The following is a 20202-nucleotide window of genomic DNA, read 5'->3' as shown; positions in this document are numbered from 1 at the left end:
TCAGATATTCTCAAAGTGTAAAAATGACGTGGTCAGAGATGGGACTTAATAGATTAACTGTTTATTCGACTAATTAATGGAATAAAAAAAGTTAATCCTCAAATTTTAATCACGATTAGTTTAGTCGACCTAACATAGATTGAAATTGAATTAATCTGAACATTAATCGAATAAATTATCGATTAAATCTCGGTTGGAAGTTGACAGGGGGCCATTTTTGTACGTAAAAATAATAGAAATGTCTTGCATGCAGATGGTAGCCAAACACTTTGTCATAAAAGTCGAGATGGGTGTCTATTTATAGGTTTTAGGGAGTGCCGATTTCGAAAATGATGACCATTTTGGAATCCAAAATGGCGGCCATGCACTGTGTCATAAAAGTCGTCATGGATGTCGTTTTATACGTTTTAGGGGGCCCCAATTTTGAAAATGATGACCATTTTGGAATCCAAAATGGCGGCCATGCACTATGCCATAAAAGTCGTCAGGGGTCTCGTTTTATAGGTTTTAGGAGGCGCAGATTTCAAAAATGATGACCATTTTGGATTCCAAGATGGCGGCCATGCACTATGTCATAAAAGTCGTCATGGATGTCGTTTTATAGGTTTTACGGGGCCCCGATTTAGAAAATGATGACCATTTTGAAATCCAAAATGGCGGCCATGCACTATGTCATAAAAGTCGTCATGGGTGTCATTTTATAGGTTTTAAGGGGCGCAGATTTCGAAAACGATGACCAATTTGGATTCCAAGATGGCGGCAATGGACTATGTCATAAAAGTCGTCATGGATGTCGTTTTATTGGTTTTAGGGGGCCCCGCTTTCGAAAATGATGACCATTTTGGAATCCAGAATGGCGGCCATGCACTATGTCATAAAAGTCGTCATGGGTGTCGTTTTATAGGTATTAGGGGGCGCAGATTTCGAAAACGAAGACCATTTTGGATTCCAAGATGGCGGCCATGCACTATGTCATAAAAGTCGTCATGGATGTCGTTTTGTAGGTTTTAGGGGACGCAGATTTCGAAAATGATGGCCATTTTGGAATCCAAAATGGCGGCCACTCACTATGTCATAAAAGTTGTCATGGGTGTCGTTTTATAGGTTTTGGGGGGCGCAGATTTAGAAAATGATGACCATTTTGGATTCCAAAATGGTGGCCATGCACTATGTCATAAAAGTCATCATGGGTGTCGTTTTATAGGTATTAGGGGGCGCAGATTTCGAAAACGATGACCATTTTGGATTCCAAGATGGCGGCCATGCACTATGTCATAAAAGTCGTCATGGATGTCGTTTTGTAGGTTTTAGGGGACGCAGATTTCGAAAATGATGGCCATTTTGGAATCCAAAATGGCGGCCACTCACTATGTCATAAAAGTTGTCATGGGTGTCGTTTTATAGGTTTTGGGGGGCGCAGATTTAGAAAATGATGACCATTTTGGATTCCAAAATGGTGGCCATGCACTATGTCATAAAAGTCATCATGGGTGTCGTTTTATAGGTATTAGGGGGCGCAGATTTCGAAAACGATGACCATTTTGGATTCCAAGATGGCGGCCATGCACTATGTCATAAAAGTCGTCATGGATGTCGTTTTATAGGTTTTAGGGGACGCAGATTTCGAAAATGATGGCCATTTTGGAATCCAAAATGGCGGCCACGCACTATGTCATAAAAGTTGTCATGGGTGTCGTTTTATAGGTTTTAGGGAGTGCAGAATTCGAAAATGATGACCATTTTGGATTCCAAGATGTCTGCCGTGCACTTTGTCATATAAGCCGTCATAGATGTTGATTTATAGGTGTTAGGAAGAGCAGATTTCGAAAATGATGACCATGACCAACAAAACTTGTCGTTGGTGTCGTTTTATAGGTTTTGGGGGGCGCAGATTTAGAAAATGATGACCATTTTGGATTCCAAAATGGTGGCCATGCACTATGTCATAAAAGTCGTCATGGGTGTCGTTTTATAGGTATTAGGGGGCGCAGATTTCGAAAACGATGACCATTTTGGATTCCAAGATGGCGGCCATGCACTATGTCATAAAAGTCGTCATGGATGTCGTTTTGTAGGTTTTAGGGGACGCAGATTTCGAAAATGATGGCCATTTTGGAATCCAAAATTGCGGCCACGCACTATGTCATAAAAGTTGTCATGGGTGTCGTTTTATAGGTTTTAGGGGGCCCTGATTTCGAAAATGATGACCATTTTGGAATCCAAAATGGCGGCCATGCAGTATATCATTAAAGTCGTCATGGCTGTCGTTTTATAGGTTTTAGGGAGCGCAGATTTCGAAAATAATAACTATTTGGGAATCGAAGATGGCGGCCATGAACTATGTTAAAAGTCGACATGGATGTCGTTTTGTTTGTCATGGTCATCATTATCAAAATCTGCTCTTCCTAACACCTATAAATCAACATCTATGACGGCTTATATGACAAAGTGCACGGCAGACATCTTGGAATCCAAAATGGTCATCATTTTCGAATTCTGCACTCCCTAAAACCTATAAAACGATATCCATGACGACTTTTATGACAAAGTGCACGGCACACATCTTGGATTCCAAACTGGTCATCATTTTCGAAATCGGCACTTCCTAAAACCTATAAAACGATATTCATGACGACTTTTCTGACAAAATTCGTAGCGGCCATCTTGGATTATAAAATGATCATCGTTTTCGAATTCTGCACTCCCTAAAACCTATAAATCGACATCCGTGACGACGCAAGTTATCTTTATTTTCAGATCTAACAAATTGCTACAGAATACAAAGGACAAAAAAAGAAGCGAGGAGGTAATGAAACAAGCAAACATACAGATGATTCCTCGACGCAATTGGATGCTTCTTAAATTGTGTCCAGATTTATTTGTCATAAAAGTTTTTATTTTTCACGTATTACTCTCACAAGTTCCGTGACATTTCGACCTTGTAATTTTTTAAGTAAATGGTTTTGTTTATCTGTGAGGATCTCACTAGAATAATATAATCAAGGTATGTTTATATTTGATAATTGAAATAGTAACGCAAAAAAAAATTATATTTGTGTCTTATAATCCTACCGAAGACTTTTATTTTTCCTTTTCCTTCTACACAAGTTTGGTCAAGTAATAAGAATTTAGGGCTCTCAATTTTATTTTGACTTCTACAACAGTAAAGCTACGAGGCCATGTTTGGTATCGTTTTCGTATAAATTCGCAGTACCAAATTTAGTTATGGTATCACATTGACACCATTCCAAAGTAAAAACATATAAACTTACTTTCTCTTAAACTCCTCTTCACGCTTAAACTGCTGAACAGTTTTAATTTAAATTTAGTACACATATATTTTGAGTCCCGAGACAGGACATAATAAGTTATCTCAAAAATCATCCTTCAAAGGTGTGAAATGAGGTGTAGGGGGGAATTCAGAATTGACTTCTTGAAGTTAATACTGTTTAAGTTTAGGTTTGAAGTCATGTTTTTTTTTATCATTTTTAACTAAATCAAAGATGTAGACCTTCCCAAATTTAATATAAATCGGTTCAGCGGTTATTGATTTCCCGTACAAATTTCCACGCCACTTTTCACACCTTCAAAAGATGATTTTGGTTATAAGATCTATCCTATGTCCTGTTCCGGGATGCAAACTATTTCTATACCAAATTTCAACGAAATCGGTTCAGCGGTTAAGCGTCAAGAGGAGTTTAAAAAAAACCGACCAAGTGCGAGTCGGACTCGCGTATTAAGGGTTCCGTACATTAAGTCCGACTCGCGCTTGACTGCACATTTCTAATAGGTTTTCCTGTCATCTATAGGTAAAGAACTATTTTGTGTATTCAGACAGACAGACATACAGACGCACGAGTGATCCTATAAGGATTCCGTTTTATGCTTTTGAGGTACGGAACCCTAAAAAGATTTTTTTAATTTTGTGGAATGGTTTCCATGTTAAATGGATTCAGCAACCCAGATTTATACGAAAACGATACCATACACGGCCTAGCACCTTCACTGATGTAGATATATCAAGATAAAATTGAGAGCCCTAAATAAACTTTCAAGAGCGGATATCTCAAAAACTATTCAACATATCGAAAAAATTGACTGAATAAACTTGTAACAAATTAAATTAACTTTCATTTTGTATAAGTGGCCATGTCGCTAAGATGCATAGTTTCCGAGATATAATCGAAAAACCGGAAAATGGGACATTCAAAGCCCCCTCTCTTCCCCCCGCTCAAGGGCTACGGCCGGGGACTTTTGATATGTTCACCTCCTAACTTGTCCAAACCAAGTTACAGAGTCAAAAATTGTGTTCCGAGCATTTCCCTCTACAACTTTTTTGAGCATTCGTTGGCTGACCTAAGTAGCTTATTGCATTTCTTTAAAAACTTTTCTGTAAAAGGTTGACGGGTGTTGGGTGTTTATATGGTTTTGGTCGATTATTATCATTTGCATCGCCCATGATGACTTACTAGAATTACTTACGAGCACACGAGACACTAATAGTAGTTTGACAAACCTTGGTTTTCAAGAGGTATTTTATATTGACATTTGCTGTCACAAATTTGCTGTCAGATTTAGTCGCAAACCGCACGCAAAGTGCACACAAATGTGTCGACACCTTGTTACGGAAAAGTGTACACACGGCGACGACACTTTGTTTCGAAACAATTCTAGACACATTGTGTGGACTCTGTTACGACACATCTGACATTTAGTTACCACTTTGATGATTCTGCGACTGGAATGGTTATATGGGTACTTTGTGCTAATGTTAAGAAATGTAATATTAACTTTGAGTTTAGTCTAGTAGATTCAGCAATTATTGTTAAAACATTCAAGTCACTCAATTTAAAGAAAACGGAAGACTTATGGGGAACATCCGTTAGAGTCATTAGTCATGTCTTGGACGTAATAGCGCCTTACTTAGCCGTAATTTATAATATTTCAATTTCACAAGGAGTCTTTCCAGATCTTATGAAATATAGCAAAGTCATACCTCTTTTTAAATCGGGTGATTCGAGTGATATGGCTAATTACCGTCCAATATCAATACTTCCTGTACTAAGTAAAGTTTTTGAAAAGTTAATGTTAAATGATCTACTGGGTCACTTCAACAGACATACTTTACTCACAAGCAATCAGTTTGGTTTCACAAAGGGCCGTTCCACGACCGATGCTGCTTCGGTACTTATTAAACATATTTATGATATTTGGGAAAATTCTTGTGATGCAATTGGCATATTTTGTGATCTTTCTAAAGCATTTGATTGTGTGGATCATGGAACGCTCATTTTGAAATTAGAACACTATGGTCTGTCAGTAAATGCCCTAAACTTTATGTCTTCTTACCTTAGCAACAGAACACAAACAGTTGTTGTAAACAAAACCCGGTCTAGCGGTACTGTAGTCCAATTAGGAGTGCCACAAGGTTCTATTTTGGGTCCATTCCTGTTTTTGGTTTATATAAATGATTTGCCATGTGTAGTAGAAAATCTTTGTGAAATTGTTCTTTTTGCTGATGACACATCATTACTTTTTAAGGTTGATCGTAAATCTACCGATTACAGTGTAATTAACAGCACACTCGTTAATGTACTAAACTGGTTTACTATGAACAATTTGCTTCTTAATGCTAAGAAAACTAAATGCATTCGATTTTCTTTGCCGAATGTTAAACCAGTCGATACTAAGATACTTTTGAATAATGAATGCTTAGAGATGGTAGATAAAGCACTGTTTCTTGGTTTAACATTGGACAAAAATCTACAATGGAGTCCTCATATAAGAACACTAGCAAACAAATTAAGTTCGGCCGCTTACGCTGTGAGGAGAATTAGACAATTGACTAATGTTGAGACAGCTCGCCTTGTTTATTATAGTTATTTTCATAGTGTAATGTCATATGGTATTCTGGTTTGGGGCAAAGCAGCTGACATACAGACTATATTTGTCTTACAAAAGAGAGCCATTCGTTCTATATATAATTTAAGGGTGCGTGAATCATTAAGAGAACTTTTTAAAGAAATTAATATTTTAACTGTAGCTTCCCAATACATATATGATAGTATTATTTATGTTGTTAAGAATCTAGACTCCTTCACTAAGAATTCTGATGTCCATAACTATAATACTAGAAATAAAAATAAGCTTGCTATCAGAAAGTTTCGTGTTCGTAAAGTACAGAAGTCATTCGTTGGGCAATGCATTCATTTTTATAACAAGTTACCTGAGGATGCTTTAAGATTACCCTTTCCAGCTCTTAAGAATTACTTAAAAAAGTCATTGATGTTGAAGGCTTATTACAGAGTCGAGGACTACTTGACAGACAAACATGCATGGTCCAAACCAGAAACTGTAATAACGACAAGTAGCAATTAAAAACATTGTATTATGTGTAGAGTTAAAGGTGACTCAGCTCAGGTAAGAAAGCACATCAAATTGTATGAAAGCATCTCATAACAATCAGTTAGATTCATATAATATGTATTCTCATTTCTTTTATTGATTTTATTTTCTTTTCCTTTTGTAAGATTTGATTTGTTTTCTGAAAGAGCTACGTATTTGTGATTTCATGTGCATATATGTTTATTTTTTATATCAAATTCTATAAAGTTATGTACTCACTGAGTATAATTGCATGAATTCTATAGTAATTTAAATTGTATTAATTACTCGTAATGCATGTTAATTATAAGATGTAATAATGTTTTGAAAAGATGTGTCCCGCCGAGTTTGTTGCCGGTCCCATATTGGGATACCCTCCTCCAATTGAGGGGGGATTTAAATCTTCTCGGGGCAGAGGTGTACGGTTGGAGCCGGTAAAGGTTTATTTGACGTTCATAAGCGCATTGTAATATGCCTACTTGAATAAACTATTTTTTATCTTTATCTTTTTTTATCATACAGATCTTTATAAGAGACGACACACCGCTTGCGTGACGTGTGCGTGTGCGGCTCCAACATTTTACCGCACGCGCACGTGCACGTCACGCACACGCAAGCCGGTGTGCACAGGCCTTTAGTATGTGCACTAGTGCTGCACCTGGCGGTAGAACATTGCAATGACACTTGTCCCTATTCAATCGATCTATCAAATGCCGCCATATTTGAAATGTAAAAAAAAGTTTTATCTCGTATAGCCAAACATCTATAGGGCCACTAAAGTTCTTAAACTCAACTAAAGGTCGAATGTGGAAGTAGGCACATTATTTTTTTTAAAGAAGGTAAGTATACTTGGCCAAGCAAATCTTGTCAGTAGAAAAAGGCGGCAAATTTAAAAAATGCCTACATTTGCTGCCTGCAAAGGGATATTGTCTCATAAAAAATTTGAATTTCGCGCCTTTTTCTACTGACAAGATCTGCTTGACCAAGTATAGTAACGGTGTCCTGATATTACGTTACTGGAATGGAAAAGTCTGCTGAAGGCCTACCGCGAAGTCCGCGAAGCACGTTCGACGTGTTGGCTCCCTATCACACTTACGAACGAATTTACAAGTGCGACAGAGAGGCAACACGTCGAACGTGGTTCGCACTTCGCAGTAGGCCCTTTGACCAGCCCGCCCCCATTCGCAAGTTAAGTGCCCGGCAACCCTGTAAGCGCAATAATCCCTTTCCCCTTCAGTGCAATGAAAGCATCACTTTAAATAATATACAACAGCATGTACCTACATGATATCAAACGTGTTATACGCCACGTCATTCAATAAATATTGTAGATTATTACCTAGGCTAATAAAATTAAAACTAAGTTTGTATTAGGCTTTTACGAACAAGTGTTGGTGCCTACTAATTATAGTCCAAGTCCATATATTTAAAGTCACGTGACAACCATCCTGTTCCTGGGCGAAACCCAGACGCCTGTGCATAATAGCGCTGTCTCGCTTATCCCTCACCATATAGAAATAGAAATAGAAAATATTTATTTGGCGTAAAATAACATACATTTGGTAGGTACAATATTAAAGATTATAAAAGAAACATACACCAAATAGGATACCGCTCAGCATATGCAGTGTCGGTAAGATACTGCGCTGGTTTTCAGATTACGGTGCCAGTGTCAAGACTTTTTACGAGTTACGACTTGATAAAAAGAACATACAAATAAGTTTTTGGGCAAAAATTTCATTTTTGGTACAAGCTTTTATCGCTGACTGTACTTTTCTTCCCACATGCAACTAATACTCATCAAGACAATTCTAAAAACCCCAAACACAATAAGGTTTCGTTGTTTTATCACATAGTTCCTCCGGTCTCCATCATCAGACCAGCTCAATGACACCATAATATTGCATTGTCACCCAACTTACGTATGTATGCAAAATTTCAGCTCAATCGGACATCGGGAAGTGGATCAAATTTAACTTGCAAGATTTGATTACAGACAGACAGACAGACAACGGTCAGGTGAAAGTAAATAAAAGCTTGTAAAAACCGTAAGTACAAGCAAAAAGGCTATTCGCGGCATAGTCCTTTTACTAAAAAAAGCCAATTTATCAGATTGTGCCAAAAATTGTCCCGTCTGGATCGCGCTTCCCGGCACGTTGGTACGTGGAGCATGTGACTAGATAATACTCTCATATACAGGGTGCTTCCTGTAACAGGAATACATGTTATGTTATAATCTGTATATTATACTACTCTTTGGATAATACTCCTAAAAATAAAATAATCATTCCTGGCGCTTACGTGAATTATTATGAGCGTGAAACGGAACAGTGTCAAGTGTCAAATTCAAACCATTGAGTGAGACGGTTATTTCGTTGTCAATCAATGTTTGAAAGTGGCGTACTAAAACAGCGTTTACAATGTTATGAAGAGCTAATATTGTAAAAAATATATATTATTATGCAATTTTAAAACTTTATATTAGTGGTGCAGTGAAATAATTAAGAAAAATAAGAACCTTAGAAGTAAGTAGCGACTCGCTTTGTTATAATTATTACTACTCGATCATTCTTAGATTTAACACACATCACATCACATTTAATGAGGTTTTTAGTTTATTGGCATTGTTTGGGATAAACCAAACTACTGGATGAGTGCCTAAAGTTCATATTATAGAAGGCATGTAAATCTCATACAAAAAACGACTAATGTCTCTGGCAAAATATTACTGTTTGAACATGTTATTTTAACATCTGTTTATTGATAATTTGCACACGTTGTAGTCAAAATCTATTTACATTGACTATGTTATGTTATAATTCTACAAATAATTGAAATACTTAATACCTTTGTTTTGTACATACTTACTTTGTTTCTTTTACCCGAGCTTTTACCATTAGAAAAAAGGTAAACAATCTTGACATGTCTTTTTATTGAAAAACGCTTAGAAAAAATTCTAATGCTAACAAAACAATGTATCAGGTGTATGCTGCAGATTATATAACACCTTATAAGTCAGCCTAAACATAGGTCATTAATTTTGTGCCAATTCATACCATCAGAGGGACTACCGCGAACAAAATCACTTATCTCAAATTGTAGTTAAAAAATAAGTATATTTTCTTATACTATTCAAGACTTGAATTTTTATTAAATAAATATATTTATTGTAAACTTCGTGTATGTGAGGTGTGCAATAAAGAGTATTGTATATATGTATGTAAATATAAATGTTGTATAAAAACTTATAAACTTAACTTTTGGGAACAAGTTAGAGACATATGCTGAAGACACCATTTGAATCCAATGTGGGGCATCGGATGTCTTGGTAACACTTTTAATTGTATTTTTAGGATTTAACAGTGTTCAATACAGTAGTTTTTAATAATAAAAATTGCTGAGAATAATGCTATGTCTGTGTAGTTATTACACTTAATACCACTGCAAACAAATGCTGTTTCCTGAATTAATAGTAATCCCTCTCCCTAGGGGTCATCCATCAAAATGATTTCTGGTCATATTCACTGACTTACTTTTTGGTACTTCTTCTTCTTGTTCCTCGCGTTATCCCGGCATTTTGCCACGGCTCTTGGGAGCCTGGGGTCCCCTTGACAGCTAATCCCAACATTTGACGTAGGCACTAGTTTTTATTAAAGCGACCTTCCGACCTTCCAATCCAGACGGGAAACTAGGCCTTATTGGGATTAGTCTGGTAACCTCACAATATTTTTCTTGCTCGAAAAGCAACTGGTAAATATGAAACGATAAATGACTTTTTGGTACTCACTTTTACAATACTTTGTATTTATTTTAGAAACCTCAAGATGTCTAATAAGTCACAGTCAAAAATGCCCTCGCCTGCCCGGTCCCAGGGCTTCATCACCCCCCGGCGACGTACGCGACGAACCCTGAGCTCCGCCTCACCAGCTCACTCCGAGGTCCGACTGTCGACTGTGGTGGAGAAATTTGTGAAGAGCGACAAATTTGTCTTGTCACCGATGAAGAGGAGATCTGTTTTGCCCGATGACACTGACATTGAGGCGCCGAGGCGTAAGTTTATTTGAATAATATTTACTACACTCTTTTTCAAATTTGAGATTTTTTATTTTATTTCTACTTAGAATCACGAGTTCATACCACCCTAATAGGAGAAAAAAAGTGTCCCAATGCTTCTACACATTTTTCAATCCTTCCATTCCTTTGCCGTTATCCAAAGTCTATGAAAAACAAGTGGTAACGGAATGGAAATAAAAATCTTGCAGTACTTTCTTTTTCTACTCGTATTAGAAGAGCGAAAGAGCTCTTTATTCTGAGTCAATATAACATACTGCTGGGCAGATGCAGAGGACGGGGGAACTGCGTGACCTGGACTTGGTAGAAGACTTTGTCTACTTGGGCTCGCAGATATCCAGTAACGGAGATTGCATGAAGGAGGTCATAAGAAGGTCACAAATCGCAAAAGCAGCAGTGAAGCGCTTGGAGAAGATTTGGAGAAACAGGAATATATACCGCCACACGAAAGTCCGACTTATGCGCACCCTTATCTTCTCCATATTCCTCTACGCCTCTGAGACATGGGTATGGAAGCCACGTGTGAGAGCAAAAATAGACGCATTCGAGATGTGGTGCTGGCGCAAAATGTTGGGCATATCCTGGACGCAACGCCGCACCAACGCGTCTATTCTCGAAGAGCTACATATTACCACCCGGCTTTCAACTACATGCTTCCAGAGAATGTTGACCTTCTTTGGCCATGTGGCCCGCCAAGACCCGTCCAGCTTTGAAAAGCTCGTTCTGGTTGGGTGCGTCGAAGGGAGAAGGAGTAGAGGCAGGGCTCCAACTCGGTGGTCTGATGCCATACGCGACGCTACGGGCGTCAACATCCAGGGGTCAATACAGCTGGCCCAAGACAGGGGGGTTTGGAGAGCGGTGGTGAAGAACTGCACTCCTGATGGTCACGACCCTCAGCCTTGAGGAACCGACTAAGAAGAAGATAACATACAATAGTCCAAATAAAAAAAAAGTGTTGTGTATTCTAGGGTTAGGGTTAGTATATGATATCTCCCTTGGACGGCCAAAGTCGTCAACTGACGCGCGCGAGCATTCCAATAAGGTTTACAGTAACGTGCCGCGCACGATAGGCTCAAAGGGTTAAGCTTATATTATAATATTAATGATTTCCAGGTGCGAGCTGGTGGAAGAGGCTGGAGGGGAGCACCCGGGACGTCCTCGAAGCCCTGGACACTAACAAGATGACTGACAATTTGCTTGAGGAATATGAGTTTGAAATTGAGAAGTAAGTTCCTTATAAACTTAAATAAATACTGTTACAATGGTGTATAAAATTATAAGTTTGGTATCACTATGTTTTGTTTTTTGTCATACAAACAGCAACACTCTCAAGTGTCTATTGGAAGACCTTGTGTGATAAGGTGTACCTATGGACAGTTCACAGTGTAGGTGATGGTACAAAAACATGTCCTTAAAATAATCTATATAATAACTTAACTAGTTAATTAAGAAAACATAAAATATTGACAGTCTTAAATAATAATAGTAAAATCATTCAGTACATAAATTAAACACATTCCCAATACATTCAAAAAAATATTTAGATATATTCAGATCTAAATACATGTCAAGGTAAAAATATTCATGTCATCACTTAAAAACATCTCCAATGCATTAAAATTAAAAAATAAGGAAATATTGAAGTAGTAGTCAGTTTCAAGTCTGGACCTTTCACCTGAACCCAATAAACTCTTACAACTTTTTTTACTGTTTCAGAGATGACAAGCAAAGCCAATCAATTCAACAGAGTCAAAGCAGCGACAACGAATCAGTCGCCAGCATAGTTGTACCACAGCGAAGGCTCTTCAACCAGAAGCAACAAACTCAAGCCAAATTCGGCGACGTCATGGGCTCACGCAAGTCCCTCGGAAAGACCAACATCGAAGACCAATCTATAGAGGTTGCTCCAAAAAACCTCTTCAATAAAGGACCTAGAAATCGACCGGTTTTTCCTGCTGCTTTACTCAACTCTACTAATAAAACTATAAATAAGACTGTTGAACCAGAAACAAATAAACAGACTCGTCCAAATCTCTTTGGTCAAGCGGGAACTAAAAGAAAGAACATGTTCACAGATTTTGTCTTGTCTGATAGTGAGGAGGACTCAGAGGTCCAACATAAAGTATTTGGTTTCAAAAAGAATAATAACAAGAGATTGAGTTTGGGTACTCGTAGTAGGCGAATGCCATCTCTAACGCCAAGTATGACCACGGAAATTGATATTGATGATTGGAATCTTCTACCTTCATCTACTATGATTGGGGCACAAGAAGCTTCAAGAATGAGTGATAAAGATATGGAACTGCAAAACGAAAATCAAGATGATACGCTTACAGAAGACGTATCTTTAAATCGCACCAATGAGCAAGCACATAAGAGTGTGATACAAGATGATGAAAATGATAAAACACTCACGAATGAAAACATAGATGAAGCCAATAAAAGTCAAGATACAGAAGTAAAGGATGTGTCTAAAAAAGTAAACAAAACACAGGAGAAAAGCAAAACTAAACTTAATACAAGTGTCAAAGATAAATCCTTACAAAATAAATCTACTAAGCAAGCTGTCAATATTTCAAATGCTGAAAATGTGCAGATAGAAGAAGTGGTTCCTGAGGAACAACAAGGTAATGCCGTAACTGATAAAAATACTCGACTAGCTGAGAACGAACAATCCTTAGAAGATAAAATGGCTGAATTGCACGGAGAATGTGTTGAAACAGAAAAAAGTCGACCAAACATATTATCAAACAAAACAGAAGAAAATCCAGATATTTATGAAGAAGCATGCAAAACAAATGAAGATGTAGATAAGAGTGAGGAACAAGAACAAAGCGAAGTAGAACGAGAAGAAAGCGAAGAAGAAGAAGAAGAAGAAAGCGAAGTAGTACAAGAAGAAAGCGAAGTAGTACACGAAGAAAGCGAAGTAGTACAAGAAGAAAGCGAAAAAGAACCAGAACAAAGTAAGGAAGAACGAGAACAAAGTGAAGAAGAACAGGAACAAAGCGAAGAAGAGCAGGAACCCAGTTCGGAGGAACAGGAAAACCAAAACCAAACTGATGAAGCAATCAAAGATCAAGATGAGGATATGGCTGAGAAAGATAAAAGTGACGAAGAAATGCCTCAAGAAGACCAAGATGAGGATATGGAAGAAATGGTATGGAACGATAACGAGGATGAAAAGTTAAGTGATGCTGCGGAAAAAGAAGATGCTACTGTAGCGGAACAAAACAATGACGTTGAGCCAAATGAAAAAAATACAGATATTAGCAAGAACCTTAGCAAACTGGACAAAAGCAAAAATATCTCAAATAAGAGTCACAAAATCGTAGACGCATCAGTAGATAATGATCAAAATGAAGAGGATATAGTAGAAGAAACACCAAACAATTCTACTCACGACACAACAGGTCGAAACAGGAAAAAAGAAGTTTCTAAAGTCAAATCTCCAGAAGCAGTATTACAAAACATGACTAACGACAACGAATCTTTTAGGCCAATAGGTCGCAGTACTACTTTCAGAAAATCCAAAAGCGTCTATGAAACTATGAACATGAGGCACAGTTTAGCACCAGTACAAGAAAGTACCTTAGGCAGTGAGGGATCGAGAAATTCAAGCACAGAGGGCTCAGAATGGGATTCTCATCGCACCACAAGAAAAACTATACGTCAGACTTTTGGCAGGGAATATACTACACGGAAGTCCTTGCGCGCTTTAGTCATGGAGCAATCCGCCAAACGTCAAACTGAAGTTTACAATAAAACTGCAACAAAGTTTGACAAAACTAAAAATAAAACAGTGACAGAAGATGGAAACGACAAAAATGCGTCAAAGATGAACAAATCCAAAAGCAAAACTGTTATTGAAGAAGGTAATAATAAAAATGCATCAACAGTTAACAAAACAAAAAACAAGACAGTCATTGAAGATGCTAACAGTGATAACGTATCAAAGAACAAAACCAAAAACAAGACCGTATTAGATGACATTAACGATCAACATATACGTGACCGCAGATCATCCAATCGTAATATTTCAAGCAATCAGTCTCCCATTTTGAAATCCCCTGTCCATGGGACCTCGACCCATCATGTGCCCGAACCACTAATATTAGAACACCAAGCATCTTACCACAAATCTCTTCACGATATTAAGGAGCCTGATATATCCGAGAATCTAACTAATCCTGAAGAATCGGTAAACATACCTATACCAGATAATAATGATTCGGGGCCAGAAATATCTATGAACGCATCTTATGGTCAAGGAATGTCTGCATCTGGACATGAAATAGTAGAAGAAACTTCAGGCAAGGATATTTCACGTCGTGGCACTTCGATACGCTCAAAATCTATACATCACAGTGAAGAAGTTTTAGATTATGAAGCTTCAGAACAACTTATATCTGGTCTTGAAGATCAGGAAAATGAAACAGAATCTATGCAATATGAAAAGGAATCCGAACATGAAAATGAAGAAGAGATGGAACAATCTGAACAGGAAATAGAATCCGAACAAGAAGATTCTCAGCAGGAAATTGAAGCTGATTCTGAACATGAAACTCAAGAGACAGATGAACCTCAAGAGATTGAAGACGAACAGGAACAGTCTCAACTAGAAGTTGGATCTGAACAATCTCAAATCGGATCTGATCAGGAGGAATCCCAACAAGAGATAGAAGACGATCAAGATCAATCTCAACAAGAAATCGAATCTGATCATGAGGAATCTCAACAAGAGATAGAAGATGAACGAGATCAATCTCAACAAGAAATCGAATCTGATCAGGAGGAATCTCAACAAGAGTTAGAAAATCCAGAACAGTCTCAACAAGAAATTGAATCAGAACAAGAATCTCAACAAGAGATAGAATCTGAGGAAGAGTCGCAATCAGAAAATGAAGACCATGACATGTCTCAAGAACAAGAAAGTGATCGTGATATTAGAGAACCAGAATACGATGACCAAGATAACGATTCCATATCAGCACTCAATTCTGAATACAAAACGCCAGAGAAACGTGGAGTTTCTCGCGTAGTCTTTGACAGTAATATGATGTCTGTTGAAGAGATAGATTTCGACGGTGTTTCCAGACAAACTGACAATGATATTACTGAGAATAATGAGTTTGAGAGAGAACCAGAATTGAGTAGAGCGTCGTTGCAAAAAGTTTCGGAACCGAGGGTTCATGATGAGTCCGTAGGTAGCAAGAAAACTATGCTAATGATGCAGTTACAGAAGATAGCGCAGGAAAATATGGAGCGAAGGCAGAAAATAGTAAGTAGATTTTTATTTCCAGTGCTTTATAAATGGGATCGGCAACTGTCAAATAAAGTTCAAAATAATTGTGGGAAATATATTCCCTCTGACTCTGCTGTATATAAAGGCTTAAGATTATAACATTTTCAAATGTTTTTCAGAGAGACGAAGTGCAGAAATCACTAAAACCGACGCGCAACTTCAACGTGATGTCCCCCATCCAACTCAAATACTCCATCCGCCACTCCATCCGACGTACGACCCAGCCGGAATCTAGGAAGCCTAAGCCAAAGCCTAAACCCACGGGTATACCTGCAGAGGCGTTGCCCAAGGCCTTCGTCGAGGACCTGATGTATAAGCCGCCTAAGAGATTCCAACCTGCCAATGCTCCGTGGATAACTAAGAGGCTGTATAAGTTTTTGGAAGAGAAGCTGGAACCCAAGTAAGTGATTTTACGTCGTTTGTCGCGCTGTCGCCACCTAGGTCCTAATCGTAACAGCAGTGGCGGATTTCCCATAAGGCACAGTAGGCCCGGGCCTAGGGCGGCAAGATATTAGGGGCGGCAAATTGTGACAAAAAATTCGCTGATGATAACAAAAAATAACTCAAAATTAGACCAGGCAACAAATTCTCAAAAAAGTACCTATAGAGGGAAATGCTTGCAACACAATTTTTGACTTTGTACCTATTTTTATTTGAACTATCTAGGAGGTGAACATATCGAAAGTCCCCGGCCGTAGCCCTTGAGCCAGGGGAAGAGAGAGGTCTCCGAAACTGCCGGACCAATTAAGTTGAAATTTGGCACACATATGTAAGTTTGTGACCCAAAGATGGACGTGTAACGTAAATAATAGTACATTGTGCAACATGGGGCGTAAGTTGAATATTGCAAACGAGAGTAAGTTAAATCGCGACGGCTTGCCGGAGCGATTTATAAGCTCGAGTTTGCAATATTATTACGCCCCGAGATACAGCACAATGTTTTTCCTCACACTTGCGATACAAAAATAAGTTTAAAGACAAAAAACTGTTAATTATGGCACTAGAAACTTCATAACTCCCTAGGGAAAACGAATTTTCTGTAACTCCCGCTACGCCTACGTGCAATTCCACGTTTACTGAGCGAGTGTGATGAAAATGAATTTTAAATATGGCCTCCATATTTTGGGGGGTAAATGAGAAAATTTAGAAATAAAGTTTTTCAAACTATATCGTGTTACATATCAAATCAAAGAGCTCATTGTAAGAATCTCAGATTTTTTTTTTTTATAATTTTAGGATAAATAGTTTAGCAGTTATTCAAGAAAATAGTTTTTGATGTTTTTGTAGGTACATGAAAGTCAATGTTATTGGTCAAACTGTCACTTAAAATGAATAAGTATTTGCTTATTTTTTTCATAAAACCTATGTTCCTATGATCATGTCACAAGGACGTATAGTTTCTAAGATATAATAAGCGAAAAATCGAAAAATGTGACCTTCAAACCAAACCCCCCATTTGATATGTTCACCTCCTAACGAGTTCAAAAAAGTTACTAAGTAAAAAATGTGTCCCAAGCATTTCCCTCTATAATATATCTTTTCGTTGCCTGATCTAAATGTAGTCAATATGATGGGTGCTGATGCTGAGAAAGGGGCGGCTACAAGGCTTGGGGCCTAGGGCGGCAAAGACTGCAAATCCGCCACTGCGTAACAGACGCGTTTTGTTAGAGAGTAAATCTTCTGTACCTATAGATGGTCAAGCAAATCTTGTCAGTAGAAAAAGGCGCGAAATTCAAATTTTCTATGAGACGATATCCCTTTGCGCCTACATTTTTCAAATTTGCCGCCTTTTTCTACTGACAAGATCTGCTTGACCAAGTATAGTACTATTATTTATTCTGTGGTAATAGGGTTTGGGTACGTACCCTTTGGGTACGAAACCCTAAAAATGATGACACCTATCATTCCAGATACGACTACCGCGCCCGCGTGCGCGCCGAGGAGCTGGTGCAGACGCTGTTCCGCTTCAGCCAGCTGCTGCGGCGCCGCCACCTCGCGCCTCCTCACGCCGTCGACGAACTCAAGGCGGAGATGGCGCGCCTGCGCGTCGTCACCACCCACTACGAGTTCTACGACTTCTTCCACGAGTACATGCCGAGGGACATTAGGATTAAGGTAGGGTTTGGTCTGTAAACTGGGGTTTTTTGAAAAAAAGAAATTATGTACCATTTTTTTTTCTTGAAAAATTATCAACTTTTGGATTTTTTCGTCAAAGAAAAGAATTACCGGCGGGCGCAGCATGGTTACATTTTTATCGCCTGTCCCTATGCCAAAAGCGATAAAAATTCGACCGTGCTACCGCCGCAGGACTATTAAATTTTAGATGTACGTTTTGTAATGGTTCATACAAAATCTGAAAATGTGTCACAAAACTGATATTTTTCGGGCACTTTTTTTTATTTTTAAATCGACAGAAGTCGTAATTCTGAGTAGAAGTAACCCAAGTTTTTGTAAAATAAAGTAAATGTTGCACTTTCTTTCGAAAATGCCCACCTTTTACTATCTTCAGTTTCTCTAAAGTTCTGTGATACTTGGCGAATAAGTGATACTAGAAAGTCGCGAAAAACTTATTTCGAATATGTTCTATCCATGTGTCTCTAAGGCTCTGCTGAATTTAGATGTATCTGTAAGCTTGGTTATAGCTTAACCCTTAACCGGGCTGAGGGATATATATTTCCCACATACGACACTTCAAACATGTGTTCTATTTTCGATCAGTAAGACCCACATTCGATTGTAATTTTTGAACTGTAAGCCTGGTAAGGGGTTAAGATTTTTAAATAAGAGCTTAACTTTGAATTTTGTTTTATTTTTTGTTTCAGGTAAACCCGGATGTGGTAAACAAGATCCCGATGCCTCGAAACGGAGTGTTCTCGGAGATCCTTCCGCCGCGCACCGTGGTCGAGTGAATGTTTTATAATTATTAATTATAATACTGCCCTCCTAAGCCGAATAGCGCTGTCTCAAAACCAAATGATATTGAAAATGGAATTCTCAGTTATAAAAATTAATAAGTTGGCAATGAATTTTCTTTTGAGATAGCGCTATTTGGCTTAGCAGGGCAGAATACATAGTTTCAATAATGTTAATTAATTTAATTATGCATCAAAGTTGATTATGTGTTAGCGTTGGAAAGTATTATAAGTTTTACATCAAATACTTATTTAGTTTTACTTTTATTGACCGAGCGAATGCGAAGGTCTCCGTTTCAGCTTGCAAAAATACTATCGTGTCTGTCAGACTGTTCTCCTCTACCTACAGTCGCATTTCTCAAATGAGTCGATTCAGTTTTTGGATTCTTTTCTATATGGTGGCTCTGGCTTGTCAATTTAGTATTTTTTTCAGAAACTCCGTCAGTATCTTCATGATTTAGCCCACCTCACCTTAAGTACATAAGTCAAGGAAACGAGAAAAATAAAAGTTCGATCTGTAGGACTTGTTTATTCCGAAAGTCGTAGGATACAAATGTAAACCTATGTTACAATGGAGCACCATACACAAAATTATATTGCAGTAAATACCTACTACAGGTTTCCACAATGCGATTAGCGTAAATTCAATTAAAGGTATAAATCGATATCAATTTTCAAAAGGAGCTAATGATTATGACTACGGTGAAACATCATGTCAGTTTTTTTTTTTTATACTCCATAGAATATTCTACAGTATAAAGTAACAAACGACAAAAGGGGGCAAATATGTATATCACGAATACAAAACAGCAACACTCCTGTCCATCTGTGGACCTTATGCCTTTTGTAATAAGGTTTACGAACTGTCAGTTAACAGTGTGGCCGATGGTACATAATTTTCGATTTCACGAAGTGCCAAATTCAACTAAATATAAACTATGGGTAAATGTAAGACGCAAATCGCATTATGTAATATCAACCATTATGTATATAAAACACACGTTTAGACACAAACCATTTTTGAACTGCGCGCCCCTCCAAAGCATCTACGCACACATCTAAAAGCAGCAACACACACGGCGAAAGTAGCTTTTATTGTTTGTGTGCGTTCGTCTATAAGATTAAGCCTTTTATAAGGCACAGAGGAATGTGGGTACATATTTCCCACATTGATTTTGAACTTTACTTCAAAGTGGTACGGTTCAATTTAGCGTAAGACACCCTTATGCCCGTTTAAGGGTTAAGATGTGCGATTTGGAGGGGCGCGCAATTTAAAGATGGTTCACCTCTACTAACTAAACACGAAAAATACATCTCACTTACGACTATCATGTATAGAAGGGTCAAAGGCAAAGCTTAGTCTTGCAGTTCAAATAATTGGGGATTCAAATTAAAATAAATAGTCCTCAGGCAAAAGGTCCCACTATCATAGCCTCGCGCCGCCCACCATACAAAATTATAGCCAAGGAAGTTAAAATCTTGTTGTATTTTCAATAGGGATGAATTTCCTTCGTTCGAAAATTTTACGAGACA

General features: G+C 38.0%; 1 protein-coding gene across 2 annotated transcripts; it reads left to right on the top strand.

Moving 5' to 3' along the window:
- Positions 1–10206: 10206 nt before the first annotated feature.
- On the top strand, positions 10207–18681 carry LOC134669128 (myb-like protein X). 2 transcript variants are annotated; one of them, XM_063526669.1, is made up of 7 exons: positions 10207–10434; positions 11569–11680; positions 12172–15076; positions 15131–15733; positions 15877–16157; positions 17668–17872; positions 18580–18681. In XM_063526669.1, the coding sequence occupies exons 1-7, from the start codon at positions 10209–10211 to the stop codon at positions 18664–18666; spliced, it is 4419 nt and encodes a 1472-aa protein (XP_063382739.1). In that variant the 5' UTR covers positions 10207–10208; the 3' UTR covers positions 18667–18681. The 2 variants fall into 2 exon arrangements, with proteins under 2 accessions (XP_063382739.1, XP_063382738.1); XM_063526668.1 differs by having other exon boundaries at positions 12172–15733.
- The last annotated feature ends 1521 nt before the right edge of the window (positions 18682–20202 follow it).

This window comes from Cydia fagiglandana, chromosome 11, assembly GCF_963556715.1.
Source record: "Cydia fagiglandana chromosome 11, ilCydFagi1.1, whole genome shotgun sequence".
In the NCBI taxonomy this organism is placed as follows: Eukaryota; Metazoa; Arthropoda; class Insecta; order Lepidoptera; family Tortricidae; genus Cydia; species Cydia fagiglandana.
The sequence above is the reverse complement of the archived record's forward strand: the minus strand, read 5'-3'. Positions and strand labels throughout refer to the sequence as shown.